This window comes from Montipora foliosa, chromosome 8 (assembly GCF_036669935.1).
Source record: "Montipora foliosa isolate CH-2021 chromosome 8, ASM3666993v2, whole genome shotgun sequence".
In the NCBI taxonomy this organism is placed as follows: Eukaryota; Metazoa; Cnidaria; class Anthozoa; order Scleractinia; family Acroporidae; genus Montipora; species Montipora foliosa.
In genome coordinates this window covers 15,728,141-15,751,845 of record NC_090876.1, presented here as the reverse complement: position 1 = coordinate 15,751,845, position 23,705 = coordinate 15,728,141, and the positions used below count along the sequence as shown (strand labels likewise).

The window sequence follows — 23,705 nt, the reverse complement described above, 5'->3', positions numbered from 1 at the left end:
TGCGTGTTAATTTGGTTGTAAACGAGATGATCAATAGATGTAAATTGTATTCAGAGCGCCCCTCAAAGAAGAGTATTAAAGCATTTAGTTTTGTTGTTTAAATATCCTAGTAATAAATGACTCACGATATTTAAACAAATTTCAAAGTAGCCGAGATAATTGATGCAGTGTCCCTTTCATTTCATTTTAAACGAAAGCTTGCGGGCGGAAAGGCGAACGCTAAGGGGGAAATTAAATTTGAAATCGCCTCTAGAGCGGGCGTCCTTTCACAACAGATAACAATTCAGCTTGTGCGAAGACGATCCAATTCAAAACAAAATTGATTTGTACAGGAAATATCGTTAATATCAACCCATTTGTGAAAGACAGACGAAGCAGGTGTGTGGGCCTTTGTTTACTTGACTTATTGAGGCCAGAGTTTGCTATAAATTAAGGTCTGAGAGAGTCATAATGCCAAGCGAAAATCATCTTCACTCATATCTAATTCCGCCAAACATGAAGCTTCAAGGCTTGGTTATGATTCTGGCGCTCGGCTTCACCGTTGTTGTTCTTTCTTATTGCATCGAAGCAAAATCTACTCACATTTCGCCGATAGAATATAGCGGGAGGGAATTGAACGACGAATTTACGGTAAATATTGACATAAAATTCTTCTTTTCGTGAAGTATTAGCGCTGTAAATAGTAGCACAGCAAAAATGCTTTAATTAACCTCAAAATTTGTTCAAAATCTTGAAGAAAGAGCAAACCGTTTTCTCTTATCATGTAATCTCACATTGGTTGTTTTATTTGTAGACTTGAAGAACTTAATTCCTTTGGTCAATGGTATTTGACTATAGGACTAGACTAGCTAAGTGCCTTTAAATAAAAATTCAAATTCTTTTGCAGTTTTACCCTACACTTATTCCTCATCTTGTTAAAGTTTGTAGCGTACGTTTGTGAGCGAAGAAGTTTTTATTGCAGAAAAGAGAGGCAGGTGGTTAGTCAGTCATTCCTAAAGGAAAAAAATCTTTTTCTCTTCTTTTCCCCTTTATTGCTGTTACCAGGGTGGTAAAGGTTACATTTCGAGTGGGAGAAATCCTTTGGCAAAGCATGACTTGAATTCAACGAGGTATGCCCTACAAGAATGATCAGAAAAGCAAACTTCTCCCACTTTTTTTTTTAAATGGCCGGAGTTTTCTCAATACTGGAGTAAATTTGAACTGCATTAATTTATGCAATTCTGTTTGCCAATCTGAGCCAATAAGAACGGATGCAGGCAAGCAAGCGAACCAATCGCAATTGTGAGTGCCATTTGTACGAAAACGTATGGGCTTTAGCTTACGCAGTAAGAACTCAGAAGCGCGCTCTATCGATTAGTTCCGGAGTTGAAATGGCCACTCGAAAGCCCAACTTAAGGAGGAGTATATTGTTTTCTCTCCGCCAGTTTTCGGGCTGCTATTTACTGGGTTGCCAAACCCAGTCGGAATCTGCGTTTCATTTCTCCGTATTTTTTTCTCCGGGCCATGAAAAGTCTTGCCTGTCATTCCCCTGCTAAGTGATCTATTTGTGCATAGATTCTTCTGTGCGTATTTTGTTAGGTCTGAGGGGGGTGGGGTAATGCGTAGATTTCTACGGTGCATTCGGGAGGACATTTAATTATTAACCTGGAATGGCGTGGAAAGTCATTGGTAACGCGAATGGCGTTTTCGTGCATCTTTAAACAAAATATACCCTTATGGAGCACAAAAATGGAAGGTCAATTAGAAAAACAACACAGGCGGTTAAAAAATATATCAAAAACCTTTAAAGTGGTACTATGATCAAAAAGTTACCTTACATTTTCTTTTTATATTTCGAAAGTATGTATTATAAGTACCTACCACGCCAAATTTTAAGCCATGACTCCGACGAGAAGTCCGACTTTTTGAACTACGAATTCTCGATATGATTGCCCGCCATTACTTGATTCAAAAATGGCCGAGTTCAAAAGAGAGACTTGGGTCGAGAAGGATGTGACGTCATCCAATCAAGACATCAAAACAAACGTGGCTACTTTAGTAAGCCGAGGAGGAGTGCGAGGGTCTGTAATCATGTTTTATCCTTCGTGGTGTGTTTTTGTCTACCCTTGCCTTGGAAAAGATTATGCGTTGTGCAGGGTTGCAGCAATCCTTCCGACCCTAAAGCGGGAATTTCGCTACACAATTCCCCTGTTAACCCAAGTTTTACAAGAGTTCAATGGAAGAGATTTGTCTCCGCTCACCGGGCAAACTTCAATCCTCCAGGCCGTTTTGACATTTGCTCGGAACACTTCACGGAGGATTGTTTCGCTGGAACGATTTATGTCGGAGGTGCGATGAAACGCCTCAAGCCATCTTCAGTTCCGACAATATGGAGGAAGAGGGATGAGGGCCGATTTACACGGTACGATTTTTGTCCCATGTGACTTACGACATGCCCACGACATGATTTACGATAGTTGTGTACGTCAGAAAAAATGTCGTAGCATTTTAAAACGCGTTTAAAAACGCTGCGACAATCGTAAGTCATGTCGTAGGCCTGTTGTAAGCTTGTCGCATGCGACAAAAATCGTACCGTGTAAATCGGCCCTAGAGAGCTGTCTACTTCAAGCCGTGACCGTCGACGAGTGGTGAGGGTTTCCCATATGTTATTTCGCGGGTATTTACCTGTGCATAGTTTCCAAGCATCATCTTTCGGTACTTTATAAGACTTATTATTGGCTAAGTAAACTATCATTTATAATTTGGTTTACGTTTTTTCTCTGCTTCAAAACTAAAGCGTGACGCTTTGAAATCCTGTATGCTAGGCCCGTTTGTAGCGGTTCATGTTTTATGCGGTCCTTCACGTGCAGCGCATCCTGTAGTTTGGTTTTTAGTTCTATCAGTTCCTTAAAGGAAACTCGTAATTGCTGTAAAATTGTTGTTAAAATTGTCTTTCTAGTTCTTGTTGTTGCTTTATTGTTGCATCGTACTCGTCGTCCTCTTCCTCCGTAGCCAGAGGCTGCAGTTCTTCGTCGTAACGAAGAAAACCAACAGCTTGCTGTACTGTGTGTTCTTCTGATTCAAAGTCGTTGTCTAGCTCGCTTTCCGACGAAGAAGAAGGAGAATTCGAAGGAGACAAATTCATCGCCATATTGAAGGTTTTATATGGCGTTGTTATGGCGTTGCTGTGTTGTCTTGATTGGATGACGTCACAAGAAGACCGCTGATACAAATAATAGCAGACCTACCAGTTGGCGATTTGAGTAATGGCGGACAGGTTTTTGACGAGTTTACACGGTCTATTTCTTCACAAGAATAGTGTATCCTGATCCAAAATTTCAAATTTATCATTTTTTGGTCATAAACGTTGTAGTTCAGTTAAAAAAAAACCAGGAAAAAAATCTAAAATTTTCGTCATAGTACCACTTTAAAGCGACGAGTAATGGTGTTCGACAACAGTTTATTTTTCGCCGTTGGATATCAAGTAAGCTTTGTTTCTAATATTTTACTACCTTGGTGTTATATACAACACTAAAGTCAAATAGCAATTCTTTTATGGATTTGACAAACATTGAAGGAATCGAACTCCTTGAATGCATCACTATGTTTACTAAAGTTGCATCTAAGTTGTCTGGCAAGTTACATTCATTTTGTGACTCAACTCTGCAAAGGTAAAAAAAATGGAAATGCAACAATGAAAAGTTATTTGAATGAAAGCTTGTTGTCTCTTTTGTGCTTTATTATTTACGGTCAAGGTTCTTTCGAAAAGGGTTTGATGTGAACTGTCAGAATTTTTTTTAATTGCATAATATGCTTTGTGACACCGATTGTGTGTCTCGTCCGCACGCACGCAATTGAAATAGGAAGGGCTTTTTGCCTCTTATAGCAAATGTGTTGTTTGTTTCAATAAATGTTTCGTTGGAAAAGATTTCTGTGAAATTTCCCCTTTTTGTACATTTATCACGTTGTGTAATTTTCGAGCTTAGCAAATTTGCATACGTGTGTTGAAATGTGATACGAGGAGGAGTTTTGTGATAGTGAACTGTAAGCAGCGCATAAGTCACGAAAATAAACAGGTCTGTTGGAAGCGTGCTTGAGTTTCAACAAAATTTTCCCCAAAATGGGCAAAAAATTGTGACGCTGATGAATAATAAAGTAGCTGCTCACGGAGCGTCTAGTTCATCAAAGATTCGTATCAACTTGCCCTGCTGTCGGGAAAGAACGTTCTTGTAAGAATACAGCAAACGTCCTGGTATACAGGCCATGTGCTACGAATTCTGACACTGCATAATACGATTAAAAATTACATTTTCTTCACTGTGGAATAGGTACACGAGCAAAGCGGTCTTTTAGACCGCGAAGTGCGGCTGTTCAGTATCAGTGATTTAATGTTCTCGCGGCCTGTCACTGAGACGAAATGAGAGATACGCAACTTACTGATTGAGTATCTTTTAGGACGAACTACACAAAGCTGATGATAAAGAACCACGACAGTATAAGTATATCCCACCTCCTGAATTTGGAAGGAAGAAGGAACTTGATGGTGCGGATTTCATGGTAATAAATGATATTTGTCGTGTTTAGAAAGTAAACTGATTACAGACACACTTAAAGAGTGAAGGTATGCCCTACACGAACAATCAGAAAATGCAAACTTCTCCCACTTTTTTTTAAATAGCCAGAGTTTTCTTAATACTGGAGCAATTTTAAACTGCATTAATTTATGCAGTTCTGTTGCCAATCTGAGCCAATAAGAACGGACGCAGGCAAGCAAACGAACCAATCGCAATTGTGAGTGCCGTCTGAAGGAAAACGTATGGGCTTTCGCCTGTGCAGTCAGAACTCAGAAGCGCACTCTATCGATTAGTTCCGAAGTTGAAATGGCCACTCGAAAGCCGAACTTAAGGAGGAGTATTTTGCTTTCTCTCCGCCAGTTTTAGGGCAGCTATTTCATAAAAGATTCAGATCAACTTCCCCTGCTTCCGGGAAATAATTTTTTTTGTAAGAATACAGCAAACCTCCTGGTATACAGGCCATGAACTACGAATTCTGACACTGCATAATACGACTAAAAATTACATTTTCTTCACTGGAATAGGTACACGAGCAAAGCGGGCTTTTAGGCCTCGAATTGCGTCTGTTCAGTATCCGTGATAAATTTATTCAATTAAATGTTCTCGCGGCCTGTCACTGAGGCGAAATGAGAGATACGCAACTTACTGATTGAGTATCTTTTAGGACGAACTACACCAAGCTGATGATAAAGAACCACGACAGTATAAGTATATCCCACCTCCTGAATTTGGAAGGAAGAAGGAACTTGATGGTGCGGATTTCATGGTAATAAATGATATTTGTCGTGTTTAGAAAGTAAATTGATTACAGACACACTGAAAAAGCAAAGGTATGCCCTACATGAACAATCAGAAATGCAAGCTTCTACCACTTTTCTAAAATGGCCGGAGCAATTTTGAACTGCATTAATTTATGTAGCTCTGTTGCCAAGCTGAGCCAATAAGACCGGACGCAGGCAAGCAAACGAACCAATCGCAATTGTGAGTGCCATCTGAAGGAAAACGTATGGGCTTTACCCTATGTAGTCAGAACTCAGAAGCGCGCTCTGTCGATTAGTTTCGAAGTTGAAATGGCCACTCGAAAGCCGAACTTAAGGGGGAGTATATTGTTTTCCGTCTGCCAGTTTTCCGGCTGCTATTTCATCAAAGATTCAGATCAACTTCCCCTGCTGCCGGGAAAGAACGTTCTTGTAAGAATAAAGCAAACGTCCTGGTATACAGTCCATGAGCTTGGAATTCACACACTGCATGATACGATTAAAAGGCCTACTCAGGGACCTTAAGTCGCCATAGCTCGCCTTAGGTCGCCTTTAGTCGCCCTAAGTCACCTTAATTCCATAAACACATTACATCTTACAGTTGGCCTAAAACATTTGAGAATGAGTCAATAAAGTAGTGGCAGATCAAGGGAGACATCCTAATGTAATCCTCTTGGTTAATTTAAAATAAAAAAAGAATAATGGGTGGGGCAGGGGGTTGCCTCCTGATACCCATTTGAAAGATGTAGATGAGCCTGGTGAACTCCTGCCATAACACATATCGGGAGAGGCTAGTACACACAAGGCGACAATCAGCACAGATACATGTAAGTGTTTGCAGGAATCAAATAAGTCCTCATTAAATATCTACGACAAGCCTTTTTTTACCTTTGCCTTGCAACATGGAGACACCACAAGAAAGAGTCCAGTCTCCACATATTTTATTTTTGGCAATATATTATGCCATTTACTTGTTACAAAAACAAGTATTAAACATGAAAACCCATAAAAACAGTTTAGGCCTATGCTATTAATTCCTCACCTTTGTGAGGAGCAGTAATATGATGCCTCAAAATATTTTTGCAACTTTAAATAACGAATATGACGGATGAAATAACCAAACAAATTTAGGCTCAGAAGCAAGAATTGAAATTATTTACCTTAGATGTAATACTGATGTAGGATTAACTTTAACTAAAGAAAGAAAATGTCTATTGTAAGGTTGAGAAGTCTTACTCTAAGCATTTCATGCAATTTTGTTCGAGTTACATAGCTAGTCGCGTTCTAGATGAAGACGCTCTTCTCAAGAATACATGATTTAGTCAAGCAGAAGGGATTAGTTATTCCGTCACACAAAATTCTAAATCTTGATCACATATTTTGTCACCAAATGCATGCACGATGTGTATGATAACACTGCACATCCACTAAACTCCACAACTCCGAGGAACCTGCACGTGTAGCGCAAGTGTTACATGTACGTGCTGGGTGTACATTATTCATATCTGATGCAGGAATAAAAAGGTCAACCGTGCCACAAAAGCTCAAAATACTTTTCTTTGAAAATCGCATTGTGCTGATTGATCGCGAATGGGTTTGCATGTACCGCTGAAGGAAAGGCTACCAATTCTGAGAATGTTATGGTCACGTGGCTTGACTCAAGCTCACGCGAGTCTGCACACAGAGACATGGACACTAGCTGAGAGAATCAAAATGGCGGAGAAAAGATTGTTGATGATCACGGATAGAGAAAGAGCCTATAAAGTGTCAACAATGACCAAGAAAAAGAAGTTTCATTGAGAAAGACCTTGGCATACGGTACTCGTTACGTTGTATTGGAATGTTCTGCCTATCTGAAGAAAGAGAAGAACATTTACTGGTGTCACATAGACATGTGACACTGTCATACAGCAATTAAAAATTGTGAAATAAATAAACGATATTACATGGCTGTACGGAGATACGAAATATGTCTTAGAGTTTCGAAAAAATATTTTCAACACGAGAAGAGAAATTTTGTATCTCCGTGCGGCCATGTAATATCCTATTTATTATATAAACACCAATGAAATACTAAATCATTTCACGATAGGCATCGAAAGGCGCGATTTTCATATGTAACCATAGCAACAGTGATCTTTTCATGTGTGCAGATGTGTTTTAGCGTGAAAGCTCACTTGGTATTTCATTGCTGTTTATATAACAATAATAATAATAATAATAATAATAATAATAATAATAATAATTTCATAGTTCTTTTCTCATTTTGGAAACGAAATGTGGAGACTTTTGATCAGTTGATATTCTGTGTTTTAATTAGAATAAGCAATTTAGAGTTGTGTAAGGTTGCCTTAAGTCGCCTGATATTTTGGGCCTATTGAAATTACATTAAATTACACGGTGGATGAGATACGCAACTTACTGATTGAATATCTTTTAGGACGAACTACACCAAGCTGATGATAAAGAACCACGACAGTATAAGTATATCCCACCTCCTGAATTTGGAAGGAAAAAGGAACTCGTTGGTGCGGCTTACATGGTAAATGATATTTGTCGTGTTTAGAAAGTAAACTGATTAGAGACACACTTAAAGAGCGAATTAAACTTCGTTTATAAGCATGCGTTTTTCATAGTACTTACGGAGACATAATGCAGTGTAGGAATACCCACAACACGGGAGTGGGTGGATAACCTGGCGAACAATTTTTTCCCCAGGTCATCTCCTGTTCCCGCGCTCTGGAGCGAGAGAGCCTGGGAACGAGGTTGACTGGAAAACAACTTAGTCATTCGACACTGGATTGTGCGCTTACGTATGCAAAAGATAATATATTTGGAATTTTATCGAATCGCGAGTTCTAAACAAATTGTTGTAAAGGTTCAAATTTGCCGCCGTTTTCGCACAATAAAAATCATCCCAATCCTTCGCTCCAAGGAACTGTAACTTCGCGGCAGTTCAGACCACGAAACGTGACTTTATCACTTCAAGAAAACAAATTTCATTTTTAATTAAACTTTTCAAAAAACCGGGCCAGGTCTTCAATTCTACCGTTGCTTTCAACTTGTGGAAAGGGAGTGCCGAAAACGTAAACTAGAATTTAAAAATCTAATTAAAAGTCGAGTTTAACTTCCATCGGAGACGATGCTTGGATCACATGCGAATATTCGACTTATGAAAATTAGACAAATTGTAACTTTAGGCACTTTAAACCTAAACGTCAAGTAATATCGGCTCTGAGCAGGTTAGCGCTGGCATTATTCTTATTGTTTTTGTCCAAATTATGGGGCATTGCACGTGACGTTTTGAGGCTGACTGAACTTTGGATTTGTGAACGCCTCTTTAGCAAAAGCGAAAGAGGATTGAAAGGCCTACTTTACTTTGCACTACTCTACTTTACTTTACTTTTAAAGGGGATTCGAGTCCATGACCTCTGAGATGCCAGTGCAATGCTCGACCAATTGAGCTATATGGCCCACCATTTTGAAAGTTCGTAATAAACCCGTGGAGGGTGGAGATACGCGTTAGAGACTATACTAAATGTATATACATGAAGAGCACATACCCGAACCCGTGTCCCCTTGGTTACTATAGTCGGGTGTGCTAACCAAAATTCACCATCACGACAACCCTGCTGGCAACAGAGCAATCAGTGAAGTTATTGGTTAACCACGGGGTTCCCCGGCGTTTAACATTCAGGAAAAGGACGTACATCGGATCATCCGAGGATGATTCATAGGCATAACCTCGTTGGAACGATGTTGGATTTCCAGTCTCGTTGATTCAAAAATACAATTTGTTACTACTATATACTACACCATTAAACTACTGTATACTACACTTTCAGAGAAAACAATACCTTCTTTTATACAAATTAGATAAGTAGCTAATCAATTCACTAGTGTGATGATCTGATCTACGTGTGAAATGAAGATTCTCTAGTAAGAGCAGGAGCCCATGACTAAGAGCCTCCCAATGCATTATATCCTTGAGTCAACCTTTGCGCGTATCTTTCTATTTTTAGAACTAATCCTCCAGCAGGAGACACACATTTACAACAATTTACATCAATTTGCACAATTTGTTTTTGCTATTTTTGTCTTTGTTTCACAATAACTTTATTCTGATTGGCCATTCTAAACAGTGTGTGCAGAGCCGAAGAACTCGTGGCGTTCTAAAAATAGAAAGATAAGAGCAAAGGTTGACTCATAGGGCTTGTATGGGAGAGGCAAGCTCCTACTCATGCGCTTCTGGTAAGAGCTATTGTTGGCGGCTTGTGAAATTTGCTAAGTAAAACTTATTCTTGTGGCGGCATTTCCGCCACGAAATTTTTCGTGACTTTTTACCCTGAACAACAAACGATCAGTTTCAAGTTCCAAAAAACGTTCGAATTAATTTTTTGAACGTTCCTTCACGTGGTCCAATCCATGATTCAGGGTACGCCGGTGGTCCATATCTGACACTGGCCAGTAACTGGCTATAAGTAGTTATGATAATTCAAAACCTCCTTATAATGTACGAGTGAAGCAACCTATCAGGTCACCGATTAAACGTTACGTGCACGAGCTTTAAAAATTGATAAAAGCCTCCTCGTTAGAATCATTTGTATAAAGCATACCAATAAGGCTAATACCTTGTTTTTCTTGTATGCTGATGTTTTCGTCTTGAACCTTTTCGCGCACTCCAAACGGTTACGCTTTTTGGGGAACGTTCTTGAAGCCGTCCAATTGACTTACAGGTCGTGCATTTTCGGATCTATAAGCTTAAGCACTCGGCTTCGCCTCACGGTTTAAATCCGATAAAACTCAGACTTCTGCTCGTTACTTTATTAAACAGTGCCTTCAGAACTGCCGTTAAATTATCATCCCAATATCATTTAATCTGATCAGTTAAGTTAAGAGCCTGGTTGACAAATTTCACGATCATTTTTAAGCCTTGGTAAAACGGATTCGCAGGTAGACGCAAGTTCACAACTTGCGTGTACTTGCGAGGGAACTTGCGAGTCTGTTTGGCGACCCAACGCAAGTCTCTACGCAAGTTTAACTTGTGGCTACTTGCGACTACTTGCGAGTCCGTTTGACCAGGGCTTTAAGTCTTCAGTTCAGCCGTGTAAACATGCATGTATTAAGACCCCTGCCCCACCATGGTAAATAAGAGCATTTTACAATTTTTCTTTCAGGAAAACCCAGAATGGCTTCGTCTCAGCGAAACAGATGATTGACGTCAGATGCGTAACATAGATGGTAGACATGTTTACTAAATTGAGAGGCATCGAGTACTTGCTGATTTGAACAAAGGATATCTAGATCTTATATTTTCTCAAATTCGTCTTTTCCCTCATTTTTTGTTCTGGCTGAATTTCTGAATGATGGTTAATTCGAGGCATATACTATAGGATATATTTTCCTTTGATCAGTGTATTTAATTTAAAGACGATGCATTAAAAATATTTTTCCACGGAAATCTTCAAATTCTGTCTTTATTGAGGTCTTTTATTATACCTCGCTCTTTTAAAAACTACATTAATTACCACTTAATTAATGTCAATTACCACTTTAGCCCAAATAGAGTTCGCCAGTCTTTGATGAGAGCCTCGTTCATCCAACGTGATGCGTCGGGCTTCACACGAGGGTATGTCAAAAAGAAAGAGAAGATTTTTTTTTAATCCTCCACGACCATTCTCCGTCGACTTGTCACTGGTCCCAGAACTTCCATTAATTCGTCCAATATGATGGCGAACGGATTTCATAGGGATTCTAATCGCGTCGAAAATATCAATGGCCATCAAAAGCACATCAAGGGAAGCCTCAATCTCTCACACTTGGCCAAGAAGTTAACCCTTCCCCAAGTAGATTTATCTATAGAATGCCCCTCTCGGAGATTCAGAACGCACACTGTTGTAAAAGCCAATCAAAACAGAGCTATCTCAGCGTCACGGGAAATACGATACTTTTCGTGGGAAAAGTCTGTTCCTAAAAATAAATTTATTCGGGAAAGGGTTGACTCAGTGGAGATAAAGGGTATTTGCATGAGACCATCAGACAGTTATGAGTTCGTATCGGCTTCTATATATTTCTCTTTATGCGTTTACATGAGACCGGTCTGAAAATGAACTCAGACCGGACTGACTTCGTCTCCGTTGCTGGACGGAGACGAGAAATTCTCGTACCGGTCTGACTTCGTACCGGTTTCATGTAATTGACAACAAAACTCAGACATGTCTAGAAATTTCGAGCCTGTATGCTCTTGGGTCGGCCACATATCTATTAGACAAAACATATCATTTCATCCCGAAAACAGGCATCAAGTATCATGCCCCGGTTTCATGTAAACAGCTGCGTGCGCGCGGAAAGCCGTAGTTAAGAAAATATGGTAACCCATCAATGCTAGAACGTTTGATTTTGCTCATGGTACGACCTTACGCCCGTCCACCCCTCCATGAATGTCAATGTGATGAGTATCACGTAACCATATCACGGGCACAAGTTTAGAGCTCATCGAGGAGAACACAGCGGTCACACGTCTGCGCATACCCAGATGGATAATCTTTTTCGCCAGCTGCGCGCCAATTTTCCGCGCAAAATTCTAAAGGGAAACATTGGAAACCGGTGTAACCCAAAATTTGCGAAACGAAATTGAAACGTTTATAGAAACCTGTAACAGGAAAAAAAGAGTAGGTAAAAGGAAAACTTAAGACTTTCCAGACACAAAGTTTATTAAATTACTGGTCTTCTGTTTATTTATCAATTTGTTTTGAGCTTTACCAAAAACATTTTACGTCTTCAAAAACGGCGCCATGCTGCGAGCTGACGGCGTAGTATATTTTTATTTGTTATTATTAATCATGCGGAAGTTGACGACAAGCGGTGTGTAAATGAAGAAAAAATTCGTAAAGAAAAAGAAAATTGCAGTCATTCGGCATGGCTCAGACGAGCTGGCAAAACATTGGCAAGGGCTGGAGGGAGGGATTCCGTCTGGATCACGGATTTGTTCGCGGCACAGAAATGCTAAGTTCGTGGCCTTCATACTTATCTCTGAACGGTTTTAGCAGGTATTCCAAAAGGTGGGAGAAAACTTACCAGATTAAAGACCTGGGACAAACTGGTGCTGTAAACGCAAACTCGAGGCCGACAAAGGCTTTATGGATCACATTAAGTACATTAAGTACATTCCACGGAAAAGAAAGGACTCCAACAAACAGAAGGTAGAATACTTTTTAACTTTGACATTTCACGGATTATTTATGTTAGCCCGTTGTACAAGTAAAAACATAACCAAATATATAAATAACGAAGAAAGGGTCACTTACTGGATGCGGAGGGCCCACGGAAAGAGGAACAGTGTCACGAAACTACTGATCAAAAAAGAGGCAAGTCTAGTTAATATGGATATATTTATTTCTCACTTTGATATCAAGTCGATCTTATTTGCTTACATTACATTCACATGTTTAATCAAAAGTAAATCATAAGAACGATTAAATCGCTTTAATTTTTCAAGGCTCTTGCAAACTCTTTCCTTTACATTTATTTATTTATTTATTTATTTATTTATTTATTTATTTACTTTTTCTCGGGTTTGGGCGAGGACACGGCTGACACTTCAGACTAGAACCAGCCAGAGCTCTCGGAAGACGCGTGGCGTCTCTTGTCATTTAGTGGTTATCTATTGTTTAAAATAATCTAAACACGGTAAAACCTTCAGGGTTAGGATTAGGGTTATTGTATAATTACTGAAGGTTTTATACCTTGTTTAAACAAATGAAATATAAAACAATAGAAAAAGTAACACTAAGTACCTACCGAGCTCTGGATCCGTGGCGCTGGCCAAGAGGATCGCAGCTCCGGGAACGAGAATGGCCACCTTTTCGCCACTCCAACACTCCAACACTTGCACGTGCGCAGACGTTTGACCGCTGTGTTATCGATGAGGCAATACTCCAGCATTCTCGTCACCAGAGCCTTAGATCGACACGAAGGTCTGGGAAACTCTATCTACGAGAACATGCGCCGTAGGATTCTTGTAGCCAAAAATAAGCTATTTGAACCTTACGGCGCTTGCTCACTTCTCGTGCTAACATAAATGCACTAATCACAGAGCACTGAACAGGTCACAAGTTTAATATTGGTTTTAAAGCACGCAAACAAAATGTACATTAATGAATTAATTCTTTTCACTTCAATCTTTTCTTTTTTCAAAAACAGAAGGCTTTTTGAAGTCGGTGTAAAAGTGATTTGTGAATCTGAGGAGATGTAAGTGTACAACGTCAATGTTTCTTGACTTTTAAGGAGATGGAGTGAAAATTATTCACTCTTATCCAAGAACAACTACAGAATAACGTGACAGGTTCATCAAGGCACATCAAGTGATTTTTGAGTGGGTACTCCACTCACTCGGAAATTAAATTTGAAAACAAGGAAATCATGTTTACAATGAATCGACACTGATAACAAATTATTTTAAAAAATCGTTCGTAAAAAAAATAAAACTATTCAGAACCATTGTTGTCTAAGACGCAGCAATATTGGAATTCAAAACAGCTTGTCCTCAAATAATGCATCAGTCAATTCCAGCAGTGCCCATACCCCACCCCACCCCCCCCTCCCGGGCTAACCCCCGGGCATTAGCATGTTTTTAGAAAAAATGGGCAAATTCCCCGGGGTGGGGATACAAAAGCTGTCTAAATGCCCCCGGGGGGGACGAAGAAAGAGGGCAAATGCCCCTCCCCCGGGGTCGTCGCCTTCCAATAGGCGCTGTATTCGCAGGCTACTTTGTCTGTCAAGAATCAAGACATCTTAAATTATCTTTCACTGCATTTTACGCTCTCAAGATCTGTCTTGAAGATCGCATCATTTGAATTCGCAAAACTTCTGTATTTTAACTCCACTTTCATGAATTTAAAAATTGCTAGCCTAGTTTTGAATGCGAAATGCGAAGTAGTCGTGTTTACACAGTCTTCACGTCAGTGATTGTTTTGTGATATTAGTTCACCTTGTCGCTTTTATATATTCATATGCTTACAAGTATAAATGAAGAAATACCTGAAATTGAGAAAACATACCTTTAAAAACATCCACAAGTTTTTCGAGTCCGTGACCGACAAGCCAGTTTTAAACGAAGGCCTCGTCTTTTCCAATAAACTCTTCCATGTTAATTCGAAAACACGTGTGTCAAATGCCCGGGGGTCGCCCCGGGGTAGGCTAATGCCCAGCCCCCAGGCCGCGATAAAATTGCGAATGCCCCACCCCCGGCACTGACAACTTGAGCAAATGCCCCGCGGTTGCCTCGGGGGGGGGGGGGGGGGGGGATGGGCACCGCTGGAATTGATTGATGCATAAAGGATAATCGAATAAATTGAAGAAAGCTTGTATGAGACTATGAGTCCCTTTTATGGAGATCGATGTTAAAGATATATTATCGGTGTGCAATAATCGACGGGAGAGCTGAGAGAATATTGGCCAAGATCAATTTTTTTATTTATATACGAATTTTAAGCAGCGACCAGAGCACGAAAAAACACTCAACATTCCCTCCCAGCATTTTCCATAGCTAATGCGCGCAGGAAATGAGTGATCAGCTTTTTGGGTCAGACAGGCATTAAGAATCTCGGAAGATGCCCATCGTAAAAGAATATGGCTTCCACAGCAGAGATTTTCATAGAAATGCCCATCTTTAAAGAAAACGTCTATCTTTTTCCATGATTGTTAAGAAATAGCGTTAACAAGGGCATGATTCCATGCCCTTAAGGCAGCACTCTGGGGATTTTGGCACGAAATGAGGATTTTATTTGCTCTGGACATGAAAAAAGGGCAAAAATCATGCTCCTTCAAGAAAAGTTCAAAAAATCTACCAAAATTTTTGTTTCCAAGCTGTTCACGAAGACCATGGCACAGTATTTGTTCAGTGACAAGTCGTAAAAATTGACTTAATTAATCAACCTGCCGGACTGCCGAATAGATCGAAATTGTTTCAAACGCCCTGCTGGCAGGACATTTCTGAATAGGGGTTGGCGATTCTTTTTTGATTACAAAGCCTGAACTGGTTAAGCACCGTACTTAAAACGGTAAGAAAAACAAAACTTACTTGTTCTTTGAAAAATTTTGGAATTAAAATCCTAAATCCCGATTTAGAGAACAATCACATTTGCGCCACCGTGCTTATGTTGAGTTACAGCTAATCGACCATATTTACTGATTGCAAATGGAGGATTCTCCGATTAAACACGTCATCATTAGTATATAATTCCAAGGCGAGTTTATATGTAAACCAGTGAACTACAACGAAAAAGATAAATTCACCCGATGGATGAAGAGCCAGTCTGCAAGGCTCACTTTCCTCGAGCTCCCTGCAAACTTTAAACTGATGCTCCTTTCTACCATCCTCGCTGAATATGATGCAGAGCTTTTGACGGGAGTCCAGCACAAAGATATGTCCACCGGGTCCGATAGCGATTATATCTCATGCATCCTGCAATATCCCGTTTCCAACGGCAATCTCATATCTTCCATTAAGATCGTAAACATCGACCACAGGGGGCATTCCTTCGTTTATTGACACCAGCACTTTGCCATTGCCGACTGTCAGTTTGCTATGCAATTCTGCTGCCCTCCTGCAGACGAAAGTTGATGAGGAGATCAGTTCTTTTGAAAACTTGAACTTCCGATCTAATCCCATCAAGTACAACCAGAACGTAGGTATTTTTGTTTTAACTGCTCCTCGTCTGCTCTCTGTCTTGACCGTGTTGCTGCATCAGTATCTGCTGCTTAATTTGTACAGATACCTATAACGCCTGTTTCGAGTGCATCTATCGCTGTCGCCTATTTCCCTTTCGTAAACGGTCGTTGCCATTTGAAAACGGTCGTTGCCATTTCTCAGAACGGTCGTTGCCATTTGAAACGGTCGATGCCATTTTTTTAGCTCTGAATTACACTCATTAGGTGTAAAAACTAAAAAAATTGTCTCGCTGGTCATATGAGTTAGGGTTCGGTTTAAGGTTCTGTTTATGGTGAGGGCTAAGAACCCGAGTTAGAGTCTTGAAATTTTCGGACTCTTTTTTTCCTCCAGTTTTTCTTTTATAATGTTTTTTTTTTCCTTTTTTGTCTTATTTTTTTTTAATATCTTTTCTTAGTTTGTTTCTTTTAATTTTCTTTGAAGTGAAGTGTGTAGTCGACCGTTATAAATGGCATCGACCGTTTCAAATGGCAACGACCGTTCTCAGAAATGGCAACGACCGTTTACGAAAGGGAAATTTGCATCCCTGTCAGAAGATCTTTTCTTGATAACGCATCCAGTTTTGACTTGACGTCTTCAATTTATCGCGAGATTATCTTTCGATTTTCTGATCAACCACATCACCATCTCTCAACTTTCCCACTACCTGATCTCTAGCCTTGTCGAAAAAAAGGCCGACAGTGGCATTCATTAAAAATACTGTTATCGATAATATGTGTTTCGGTGGGAAGAAGTGACAGTAAATGAGATTTACTTCTAGTTATTCGTTAACCGCTTATAAGTGGTTCGCCTGAAAGTGATCCTTAGATGGAATACTAGAAGGAAATTCCACACATGAGTTGCTGCATGCCAATTAGGCGCGGCATCAAAACCATTATGCTTACAGTTCAATGCTTCGGAACAGCAGGGAGGTAAATGGCTGTCAAAATGTATATCAACCATGATTCATGATGACAGTGATAAAATAACGGTTTTAAGCTCTTAATTCCCATCCTAAAGTTGGCACGGCTATGCTTTTTTATGTATATATATTTTTTAATATATATTTTGCAAAATAAGTAACAGTAATTCCATGTTGACAGTTAATCAAAAGCTTTTAAACGCGTTTTCAGCCTTGAATCAATGAATGAATCAGCTTATTTTTAATCTTAATATATTCAACATACAATTGGTGTTCAAATCAGTCTATTCCTTAATTAATCTAACCGCTCATGCTCAAAAAATGTTATTTACGCAAAAGAATACTATTTTGGTGTTTACATAGCCTCATCTAAATACAAGGGGGGTGGGGAGGGTAGTGGAAGAATTCGAGACAGTTATGCTAACTTGATACGCAGTCGAGGGTTTGCATAACTGTCGAGGATTCCACCAACTCGCCGAGTATCTAGATGAGGCTATGTAAACACGGTAAAAGAGCCCTTTTGCTTTTATAAAATATTCCCAAAAATAATTCGACAAATGAAGGAAAATGCTGTTTCTTTTACTTCTTTATTGAAACAGGATTTCTTAATGCACGCTCATATTTCCTATCAGCCAATCAAAACGCGCGTCTGACAACACATAACCAATTAAAATTCATGTGATGTCATCGCGCTAGCGATGTTTACATACTCTCATCTAAACACAGCTATTGGTGAATTAAGATCGTCTGGATGAGAGTAGTCTTTGAAGGGAATGTTTTTGGTGACATTGATTAACGTGTCGACAGTCTGAGAGGAAGTCACTCAGAGTAAAGAAAAAATTTGAGACCCGTCAGTGCTCTAGCCTGTGACACGATGGGTCCATAGAAGCGTGATGTTATTGATGTGTCTATTCACCATGATGTTGCTGGCAGTGAAGACTATGATTGGTGCGTCTCGATCCGGTGTAACAACAACAACAATTTTTATTGAGAATTAGAAATGTAAGCAATTACATTACTTTCCCCCCGCAAATAGCTTATAAACTAATCGAGGCGGGGAGAACGGAGGACATTTTACAAGTACAAGGTTTATCGATGGATGTACTAAATAACAGTGAATACATTACTATACAGTAAATAGAATAAACTAACATAAAACAAAGCAAGTGCATTAAAATTATGACAAGAGGCTAACCTAAAGTATAAGACTAAGTATAAAGACGGGAGACTTCGCCATAATCATCTTCGGACGGCAGGAAATTTAGTAATAATTCCTTTATCTTTTTACGAAAGGACGAACGTTTAAGTAGTTTAATCGAATAAGGAATAGAGGTCCAAATTTGGGCACCAATTCTCGAGAAAAAGGCATACGTACATTTTATCAGTTCTAGAGAACTTAACATAAAACGAGTCGCTAAAGGCAGATCTAGTTCTGTAGTTATGAATCTGACTTGTTTTAACAAACTGATTGAATATAGTAACTGGTGCTGTCTGTTTGTTGATATCATCCACTAAATAGCTACAATCTCTGAAAAATAGGCTAGGTAGGGGAAGGCAATTTGATTAAAGAAAGAAGGGTACGGTGTGTCCCTTAGTCTTACAGAAGTAAATAAGACGTAAGGCCCGTTTTTGTAGAGGCACAATTTCCCCAAGCACAAATACCATAAGTTAAATAAGTAAGAGGCAATTAATGAGTTGTACACTGAAAGTAAAACACGACGCGAGACATAATGTCGAATCTTGGGTATAATTCCTATCGACTTGCTGATTTTACAGGGGCATCCAACGTCAATTTTCGGAAAATATCTGTTCGAAAGACGATTTGAGATCTAGAATTTTCCATGAAAGATTTGAATCAATCATCAAGCAAAGATATTTTACATAATCGTTCATTTCAAGGTTTGCGTAGGTGTTAGTCACGGCATCGAGAATTCTAATCCTAGGTATGAAGGGCATATTCTTTTGCCGGGGACGAAAGATGACAAAGTTTGATTTTATTATGGTCAGAGACAGTTTGTTGGCTTTAAGCCATTCGTTGACGTTACCAAGCTCACAATTAACAAGAGATTCGAGTTCCGTTTAAGTTATTATTTGAAAGTATTATACTGGTATCGTCAGCAAATAGATAAAAGGAAAATAATGAAGAGAACTTAAATATCCTTGATGTACAGAAGGAACAAGAGTGGCCCGAGGACTGAGCCTTGTAGCACGCCGCACAAGGTCGTCTCAGCCTCAGACACAATATTATTAACTTCCGTATTTTGCTTTCGATCAGTTAGATATGATCTGAACCAGGAGTTGATTACACCTCTAACACCATAATTTACAAGTTTAGCTAATAAAATCTCATGATTAACAGTGTCAAAATCTTTCTTGAGATCGATGAAAACTGACCGCACGAAAATTTACCGTTGTCCATATTTAGAGAATTGTGTCATGCAGGCTAGCTGAGTACTGTGTTTACTACGAAAACCGTATTGCTGATCATAGAAAATGTGGCAATCTTTGACAAACTTGGCAAGTCTAGAGTACATAAGTTAATCAAAAATCCTGTTATAAATCGAGAGCAGTGAAATATGTCGATAGTTTTCGGCCAGTGAGTCATCTTCGTCCTTAAATATCGGGATAATCTTACTTAACACGTTTTAGTTTAGATGGAAAAATCCCTGAGCAAATAGACTGACTGAAAATCGTGGCTAGAGGTACAAATATGACCCTTTTTGCCAATTTCAGCAGCCTAGCCGGAGATGAGTAAAGACCGTAGGCCTTGTTATCTTCCAAAAATTAAAATTTGTAGGTTAATATCTACCGGAATAATAGGATCACAGAATAAAGTGCGATTAAGTGGAGGATCTAGATAATCAAGGAATGTATTTAAAGCCTGAGGAATTTTAGAAGCCAGTTTGCTCCCAACAATGGCGAAATATTTGTTAAGAATATTGCTTATTTCCTTCAGGTCACTAGTTGGAGCCTCATTCGGAGTTAGTTGAATTTCGCTTGTTTTTCTTTTTATGGCTTGCTATTAGTTCGTTAATTCCTTTCCAAGTCTGGGGCATATTACGTACGTTGAGATCAAAGAAACTTTGATAGTAGTTCGCTTTACTTAATCTCGTAAGGGAGGTGATTTCATTTCTGTAAAATTTGTATTTGTCCCAATCAGAAGTATAGAAGAGGGCATTCTTTACCATGATTGATTTTCTTAAATCCGCAGTCAGCGATGGTTTAGCAAGGATTTTTGTTTACGATTGGATATACTTCTTAACGGGGAGTGTTTATTAATTATGTTATTGACGCATTTGCAGAGAACCAGAAGAATGATTGATTACCATTAATATGTTAACTTTGTGAATATTGTTCCAATTAATATTCTGCAAGTCGTCAATAAAAGATTTTGCATTGAAGGTTGAATAATCACGAACCTTAGCTTTGTTGTTTGAAAGAATGTTTTACATTGCGACGTTAATATACACATCTGAGAGAAGTGATCTGTTGTATCAGACACGATATTGCCGCAAACAAAATGATATTATTCCCAGGATTATTTATAAAAAATATTGTCAATTAAAGTTGCTGAATTACCATAGACTCCAGTCGGTTTATCAACCACTGGGAATATTGAAAAACTTTGCATCGTTTGCAGTAAACTTTGTGTGTAACCACAAGTTTCATATTTTAACAGATCGATGTTGAAGTCTCCCATGAGATAAATATTTAGATTTTGACGGCATTGACGCTCAAGAAAATCTGACAAATATTCTAGAAACTCATTAGTGTTATTGTGTTGCCTATAAGTAACACCACATACAGATTCCTTATTGTTAGGCAAATGAAGTTCAATCCAAAGGGCTTGAAGACAAGAATTGGAGACTCGTTCAAGGACGCGGTATTTACAATTCTGCTCAATGAACAGGCCAACACCACCGGCAGATAAAGGTGTCGGGACTGATTCAAAACAGTAACCTGGTAATTCTGGGACAAAATTAAAACTGGCAAGATTTCCGCACAGGTCCCTACTTCATTATGCATACACTCCTTCAATTTGTTTCAAGAAAATAGTAGCGATAACAATAGACGTCCTTAAAAAAAGCCGGTCGAACTGCTGTCTGAAATACGGAAAATCGAACAATTTTTCCTGCAATTTTTACCCATTTTTCAGTTTTACAATAAGCGCAAGAAGTGGAGTTTCAAGCAATCGTTGTAATAGGGTTCAGATTCGCAAACATAACAAACAAATTAATGTGTTCTGGCGGATTGAAGGCTATCCATTGCAGTTTTTTCTTGAGCATCGCGAAACAGATCCATCTCCCGATGCGACACTTTGTCTTTGACAACTGACTGCGTTTTCACACAGGTTTTGGACACGGAAGACGAAAGTAAATTGTTTTCTTTGCACCACTCTATGCACAACTCTGGAAAGGCTATAAAGCAGGGACAATTTCCAAATGATCAAATCTCCCATTGCTGTGACGCTTTTACTTCGGTAGCCATCTTGATTATTACGAAGACACAAGTTTGCTTCAAAAGAAGGGAAACATGAAACGATTTTAATTGTAATGAACTCGTGCATGAAAGTTTCCCATGAAAGATGCACCAATCAGACTTTAAGCGTGGTATACTCTTCCAAGGAAGGAAGAGCAGGTCACAGTTCACAGCAATACTGGAAAACCTAAAACTATCACAGGGACTAACCTTAAGCCTAAACAGTGCCCTTAGTTGTAGTTAGGGTTACGGTTAGCATTATTAAAGGAATGGTTTGTTTCAAGAGTAGTAAACAGGGATCTCTTAACGGTAACCTACAAGTGTAAGTTCGATTGTAGGAGCTCGGCGCGGCACGTGTATGTAATTACGTATCATTGTGATGTAAATAGTCAGCCAGAATTCAAAACAAATATCATTTTCAAGGTGTGAATTAGCAACTTGACACGTTAGCTCAGTGGTAAAGAGGTTTACAGTGGATGGGAGTTCAAGGCAAGCTGCGAGTGACATATCATGGGAGAAAATGGCAGAAAAAGCCGAGCGGGGTCTGGAAATAAGAACAAGACGAAGGGATAAAAAGAGGAAAGCTGGGACAAAAACGAGTAACGGTGTGGGTGATGAAGGGAAAGAAGAGAGAGAGGGAGGGAGAGAAAAAATGAGATCTTTCTTTATTCATCCCGTAAGTACAAATTACCCATGTATATATATTCGGTTCTCTTGGGTATACGTATTGTTCCACAAAACAATAGCGCGAATGAATAATTAATTTATTCTGCATGCATAATGAAGTAGGGACCTGTACGGAAATCATTCCTTAAAACTACATTCACGATCGCATATACGAGTTTCTATGACACCAATAATGGTAAAGCGGAAAATCAATTCACCTAAAACGTGATGTTGAAATTCTTCAATATTTTTTCTTTAAGCTACGTAATATATTTGTATGCAAAAAAGACATTTTTGATTGCAACTGTTTGCTGTCAATGAGCTGCGCAAAGCTATGTGGAGAAAAATATTTTGAGCTTATCTTATTGGAAGTAAAATTTATATCAAGATCAATATCTTTATTAAGAGAGTTTAGCTGGAATACACGGAACCCTTTGACCAGCAATATTGATAGTGCAATTCTCCTTTAACTTTTTTAACCTCTTGGTGAAAGATGATCGTAAATTCTGGCTGAAGACAATGCAGACCCTTCTGGTAAACCAACCGCAACTGGCGTTACATTGCTAATTCCTTCCGATGATTCCAGCCGTCTCACAAATCTGCAGGCTATTGGCTTTGGATTTCCGGCGTTGTTTCTTTGCGGGACACGATGGGCAGTGTCAATATCTTCGATTGAACTATTCTCTCCCATTTATTTAAAGAATTTTGCAATTGTTGAAGCCGCTTCGTTCAAACACACCTCAGGCACACCGACTAATTTAACATTATATTGGAAGCTATAATATTGGAAATCATCGATGGCGTTAGCAATGCCGTCCACCCTGGCCTTGACTTCAGTGAGTTGTGAACCCAGTCGTTGCAGCTCTTTGCTGGCAGTGGTTTTGAAGCGAATAAGGTCATCTTATTATCCCACTATTACGCCATTTTACCATATTTGGTCAAGAGAACGTACAAAATATGAGACGGTAATACACTGTAGTGTCCCGGTTTGACCGGTTTAGAACAGAGCAAATACGAACCAAAAACAGGAGAGCAACAATCATGGCCGGACCGGACGAATTCGACAAACCTAACTTTGACTTGTTTGTCTCCCTTGGACTCTTCTTTTTAAATGAGGAGCTGACAGGAACGGACTATTTTACTGAACAAAAGGAAGGTGGTCATTTTACAGTTGCTGAGCAAACAGAACTGACGGAAAAAACAAAAAGCGGACAACTGAACGATGAAGACATTGACAATTTTCTAGACGAAAACAGAAACAAAAACACGACCAAAAAGACGCAAAGTGACCTTCATGATATTTTACCGTTGGGCAAAAACTGTTAACGAAACAAGAACTCTTGAAGACATACCAAAACAAGAACTTGACAAACTTTTAGCCTACTTTCTTTTAAATGTTCGCAAGCAAAACGGAGATGAATACGAACCTGACACATTAACAGCTATGTTACGGAGTTTCGACCGTTCATTAAGGGAAAAGGGGAAACAGTACAGTATACTTACTGGCAGACAGTTTACAAAGGCCAGAGAAGCCCAGTCTTGTAAACGAAAACAACTCCGTCGTTCTGGCAAAGGGCAGAAGCCAAACAAAGCGCAAGGACCAAGTGAAACTCAAATTC

The 23,705-nt window shown here is 39.3% G+C and overlaps 1 protein-coding gene across 1 annotated transcript; it reads left to right on the top strand.

Moving 5' to 3' along the window:
- Positions 1–417: 417 nt before the first annotated feature.
- Positions 418–10,769, top strand: LOC138013121 (uncharacterized). Its single transcript, XM_068860102.1, has 5 exons — positions 418–630; positions 4,435–4,536; positions 5,218–5,319; positions 7,752–7,853; positions 10,489–10,769. Exons 1-5 carry the CDS (start codon positions 451–453, stop codon positions 10,528–10,530), a joined length of 528 nt encoding a protein of 175 aa, XP_068716203.1. The 5' UTR covers positions 418–450; the 3' UTR covers positions 10,531–10,769.
- Positions 10,770–23,705: the final 12,936 nt, after the last annotated feature.

Excerpts from the sequence above, each read along its gene's own strand:
- LOC138013121 (XM_068860102.1), top strand. The coding sequence starts at position 451 with ATGCCAAGCGAAAATCATCTTCACTCATATCTAATTCCGCCAAACATG. Across the intron at positions 631-4,434 it reads AATTGAACGACGAATTTACG|GACGAACTACACAAAGCTGA; the intron begins GTAAATATTGAC and ends AGTATCTTTTAG. Across the intron at positions 7,854-10,488 it reads TCGTTGGTGCGGCTTACATG|GAAAACCCAGAATGGCTTCG; the intron begins GTAAATGATATT and ends TTTTTCTTTCAG.